The sequence below is a fragment of the Artemia sp. Qi Xiang Cuo genome, unplaced genomic scaffold, assembly GCF_049724085.1.
Source record: "Artemia sp. Qi Xiang Cuo unplaced genomic scaffold, ASM4972408v1 HiC_scaffold_119, whole genome shotgun sequence".
In the NCBI taxonomy this organism is placed as follows: domain Eukaryota; kingdom Metazoa; phylum Arthropoda; class Branchiopoda; order Anostraca; family Artemiidae; genus Artemia; species Artemia sp. Qi Xiang Cuo.
This window is the reverse complement of record NW_028297528.1, coordinates 8,013-13,970: the sequence shown is the minus strand read 5'-3', so window position 1 is coordinate 13,970 and position 5,958 is coordinate 8,013. Positions and strand designations below refer to the sequence as shown.

Here is a 5,958-nt window from a genome sequence, read left to right as displayed (position 1 = left end):
GCATTAAACTAAATTATAGGGCTTCACGAAGAAGGAATTAAGAAACATTAAGGTTTCTTTAATCTTTAGGACTGAGGGATAAACGTTCTTTAGGTCAGAGAGAAAAATCAATATTCAATTTTTAAATAGGGCTTCATTAATCTTTAGTGTCATGAATTTTAAATGACATCACTTGTTATCTTGGAATTATGCAGGAGTCTATAGAGATAGAAATTCTATTTTTAAATACGGCTTCACGGAGCTTTAAGTCGGAGAGATAAATTGATATTCTAACGAAACCCTAATAATTTAGCTAGGAAAATTTATGAGATGAAGAGATTAACGTAGGAACATTTTGGCTCGAGAGCAACAACAACAAATACTATTTCTGGACACCATGACATTCGCGATCGATTACGCAATCAAGTTCTCGGAAATTCACTTCCCCCTCGAGTCCTAGATCAATAACATTGTTCCCGTTAGAATTCAATGCGCATGTGCAACCTTCGCCCCAGAGTTATTACACATAGAAACATCAAATAAATCGATCTTGGAAAAAGAGGTAATTGACCCCATTACGTAATCATTCTTCCTAATGACTCTATGCCCATATAAGGAGCCCTGTCACGACTCAATAATGCATCTCTACTCCCCTTTGAAGTTTCTACGACGATCCCTTCCGTATGGAGTGCCTCTGGGAAAAAAAACAATAATAATAAAACATTTGAGCCGTATGGCCTTTACTATAGGCAACTATGGAGCCGTTGTGGAGAAAAAATTTACACATACATACATGCAAAAACAAATAAATAAAAAATATACAATTATTTCTCGATTACAAAATACAAAAACACTCATTGAATATAAATTTACATCACCGAATATGAATACATGGATTAACATATTTCTAAGTTTTGTTCTGTAAATTCTACTAAAACTGTCTGAAAATCTAATTTCTTGGCATTTTCACTTTAAATGGCATAATTGCTGGACCATTGAATGTATTCCTGATTCATTGTTGATATTAAGCAAAAAACAAGTTTTTTCAACCGAAAGTAAGGAGCAACACTAAAACTTAAAACGAACAGAAGTTATCACGTTTACGTTATTAGGGGGGGGGGCCTCACCTCCCCAAAACCTTGCTCTTTACGCTTAAGTTTTTATTACTTTAAAAAAGCTTATTATTGTTATAATTAAAAGACTCTTGTGTTTAAGGAGACGTTTTTTTTTTTAATTTTGTACAAAGGAGGTGGATAAAGGAGGATACCTTTATCCTGATGGCACCCCCCAAATGCATAATAATTTCTTTTCGTTTTATGTTTTAATGTTGCTCCTTACTTTCAGTTGAAAAAAATTACTTAATTTCTGATCGTTTTTTAAATAATGCCAGAACATCTGGCTCCACCTACAAGGAAAAATCTCCTCCCCACGGAAATATACTTTAGACAATATAATCCCGGTGAAAATCTACCCAGGACAATTACTCTCAATATCTCCGTGCGTAAAATTGAGTCGGCAAAGATAAAGCAAGACATATAAAAATAATTTCGTATAGGAATTCTGGGAAAGTCCCCCATGATAAAATTTCCTCAGTAAAGTTAGTCCCCAAACTTGAATTTTGTATGTTTAGGATCACTATAAACAGTCCATTCTTTTTATGTTTAAATTGTTATCAAAATCTTTTTTTAGAGTTAGGGTTACTATTAGCATGAGTCTGTCTTGACTTTCAGTTCGTTACAACGAACTGCCTGCACAAACAGTCTGACTGAGCAAAAATGCCCCATATCCTTTATTGAGGTAACATGCCGATTTTGTCCTGGTTTAAACAGGTTTTGCTTTTTTCCACTTCAGAATTTTTTTGCTTTTCTAATTTTTTTCTACAACAAAGAATGCCTATTCATGCCCATTGGCGCTTAACATTTTAATCTTAGAGTAGAAGACCTGTTCAAAGAATTGACTATGAATACTGTCTTAAACTTACCATCTAAACACATTTTTTCAAAGTACATCGTCCCAGCAGTTGGGACAAGCTCTTCGGGGTAAGCTGACCTTTCCAAGGAAAAACAACGGTGCCGGGGACCCTGAACTGGTTCTATGATTAAGGCTGAACATTTGTCACCAAGTCGGTCACATTCCCTTATGCACTCCATTGTAAGCCCAAATTCACCACGAACACGTAGCTCTACCCTAGAATATTTTTAGCCTCTCAAGATTTCAATATTGCACTGCTGTTGAACAATTTTTATTTATCTTATATTAGCTTTTTTTCTATCTAGTCCTTTTAACGAAGGACATATCACATAAAAATTATTCCTTCCTTATCATTCAAATTTTTTGTCAAGATTGAAGAAACTTACGAGTTCTTTTGTAAATTCTTATATAGATTTTGATTCAGGGCCAGATTTTGAAGCTTTCTAAGAAAAATAGATTTTTGGTGGTTTCATCTTTATTTACAAATCTATTTACATATTCATTAAATAAGAACACAAGTTTTTTTTTTCAATGAAAGTAAAGTACAAAATTCAAATTTAAAACAAAAGGAACAATCCGGTTTATCATGAGGACTGCCGTACCCTCAATCTACCGCTTTTTATTCTAAAGACTGTCATTGACTGTCATAATTTTTTCTTGGTAACATTTTGGCCCTCTTTGGACAAAAAGTTTTTTTGTGCAAAATTATAGGTGTCCGTAGTTAGCTGCGGCTCGATCTGTTTTATTACTTCAAAGGGATATTAGAACTATCTTTTTTTTTTTTTTTTTTTTGCGATTAAGCTCTCTAATGACACTCGACATCACCACGATCAATGACTTGATAAGATCACCAATAGGGGAAAAGGCTTTAATCATCCTTCTGAGGGAGATTTAGAAAGATCGTATTATCATATGAAGTTTTAAATACAGCACTCTCTTAAATGTGAGCGGGACTGAAGCCCATTCAATCCCCTTATTTACAGTCAAATTTGATTTGTGTATAATATTACTTCGAAAACGATGAACGATGCCTCACTTTCATCGAGACTATTGTCCACTGTTATGGGGGTGTGTACTCTATTTTTCTAAAATTACACAAATTCCTAAGAACTACTAGATAGGGAAAGCAAAGGAAACTAAAGAAAACTAAATTTTCCTTAAGGTTATCCCTCTAAAATCAAACTAACAAAGGATTTAAAACAATAAGACTGCTCTGTATTCAAATGTATGAAACAAAATGTGTTGTTTTTCTAATGTGATTTAATGGTACGTCGAGCTAACAACCCCCTTATACATGCAATTCACCCCGTGTCGCAATAAAAATACACTTCTTTTCTTTTCTTAGAATTAATTCAGTGATAACTCAACTAACATGTATAGATGGGTGTTTTTCTTCTCAAGCTTAGAAAATGTATTTTCAAAAATATTCATGGTTAAATATGAATAAAATTAGTAGAACCCGATTTTCGCCTATTTCTAAATGAAAATAACTTGGATAGCATGTAATATTCCGTTCTAAACTAGTCGTATTCCGGTTCAATTTTAGCACACACATAGCGGTCACTACCTCTACTAGTTTTCACTGAAGCTCGTTATAAAAAGTAAAAGGAACCAAAAATGCACCCATAGAGGGATAGTTAAGGCGCTAGTTGTTAAAATATCGGTCTATCTTGATAGAAGGACCTTGAGAGGATGTTTTACGATAGAAATAATTTTTATATGAAATGCTTTGGGAGAGTCCACAAGAAGAGTATAACACAGGCTCACTATATGGTTGATGCCGATATCTGATGGAAGAAGGGCTAGTTAGGAATAAAAAGCAAAGCTTATCGTAAAAGTTTTTACATAACTATGGAAACGAGTGGAACTCATTTCTTAAGGAAGTTTTACGGGTAAAGTGGTCTTCATTACACCTTAAGAATTCTAGAAAAATATCCAATCTTGACAGGGGAACATGCTACCAATTTCAGTTATTCCCTAAGTAAATCCACTTTGAATCTATTTGTACAATCTGAATCTTGTTCAGATTGCAAGCAAGGCTAATTTGTCACTTAAGCTTTTAATCTTTTCCTGTTAAAGGTTTTCCTATAATTTCGAATTTGATCTACAATTGCTTTAACAAGGGACCATGACATTCCTTTCAATTATTTTCTTTGATATTAGCTTAAAGCATAGATTTTCGATCTCAGAATAAATGGAGTTAAGCTCAAGACCCGTCAGAAACAGAATTCTAAAATCAAAGTTCTGTAGAGTGTTGATAGTTGATTTCTATTTTATGAGAATACCCTTTTCCTATTTTAGGACGAATTTTGTAATTGCTGAACATAATCCAAAAATGTATTTTACACGTGGCTTACTTTACAAGGCTGGAATATACGTAAGAAAATTAATACATTTAGATGATATTTAAACATCCCCCCTTTCCCCGCCCTCTCTTTTTATATAGAAAGCGAAAGCTTGATATTATGATAAGTGAACAACGAGACCAAAAGAAAAAAATATTCATAAAAAAAATTATCATGAATTTTGACAAACTTTGAAGCTAGTAACAAAAATGGACTCCAGTGATTTTAATTTGGTATTTTAATGAGTACGAACTCATTAAAATGTATATATATATATATATATATATATATATATATATATATATATATATATATATATATATATATATATATATATATATATATATATATATATATATATATATATATATATATATATATATATATATATATATATATATATATATATATATATGTATGGAAGAAAAAAATTAAAATAGTTGGATTTAAAGTAGTTAAGAAAATTAATACCTTCGTATGTTCGGTACATCACTATTCGCTGTCTTTTCGTATGTCACAGGGTTACGACAGCTACTAATTCTTGCGCCTGAATTACCACGGCTGGAGGAATCGCGTACTCCACTATCCTGATCCCTTCTTTCACCAAGGGAACCTTCGAATATACCACTATAACTTGTACTAGAATCACGGTCACCAACTAGAAACACAGTGTTGGGATATTTGTACAATTTTGTGTCATAGCCGAAACGACGATCAGTAGCAACCGTAAACCCAATGTCATCTGAATTACCATATCCACTATAGTCAAAAGTTCCTTCTTGTTTAGTATAAGTTACTTTTGTGTCCTCAGGAAGTCTTCTAACTTGAACTCCATCAGTTCGAATTCCACCTTGAGAACGGACAGACATCTCGGGGGGAGTCAAGACTCTACTTGGCTCATAAGTTTGACTTTTCTTTGTAGTCTTAAAATCTATATTGTTATTATAATCATAAACAAAAATTGTTCTTGGACTTGATGGTTGGTCTATACTGTCGTTATAATCAAAACTGAATCTTGGAGAGCTTCTTTGAGTAAACCTAATAGAAGGTGTTGGTCCTGGTTTTTCTCTTCCATCAAATCCTCCTTTTACGTATCTTCTGTCAAATGGGGCAGTCGTCCTAGTAAAAACATTTCCATACGTTAGGGTTTGTCTTGATGCTCCTCTAGGTTTTTCGCTGCTGCACGCTTTTTCAACATATAAGGCACCTGGTACACTTCCGGTTACTTCGCCAGCATATATTAAAGAAGATACACTACTTAGCAGACAATTCAGTCCAGTGGGCGGGGTCTGAAAAGGGACAGTTTTAATCTTTCATAGCAATAAAAATTCTTTCAACAAAAAAAGGCAAAATTTAATATAAGAAATTAGTCATGACGCACGTAACATTGACGCTCTACTTGTATCTCTTGCAAGAGTTTGGAGACCATCATGGAACATTATAGCTTCATAGATTGAACATAGCAACTTCATTATATTATAGTATCAAAATAAGTAGAGGAATATAATCACCTCTAGTTGAAAAAATATAGACATGAATGAAAGACCAGAAGTGGTTTACACTGAATATATATCTCGATATTATCCACTCAAATATGAAGGTTAAAAAAAAATAGAGACGAAGACCATACTGCCTTTCCATCATAAAAAAAAGTCCTGGTTGA

General features: G+C 33.3%; 1 protein-coding gene across 1 annotated transcript; it reads right to left on the bottom strand.

The window, feature by feature from the left end:
• Positions 1-1,960: 1,960 nt before the first annotated feature.
• LOC148938880 (uncharacterized) lies at positions 1,961-5,584 on the bottom strand (the record flags this gene model as incomplete). The annotated part of the gene is made up of 2 exons (XM_089107474.1): positions 1,961-2,166; positions 4,767-5,584. Coding segments are annotated over 2 exons (1,024 nt in total), but the record flags the coding sequence as incomplete, so codon positions are not given.
• Positions 5,585-5,958: the final 374 nt, after the last annotated feature.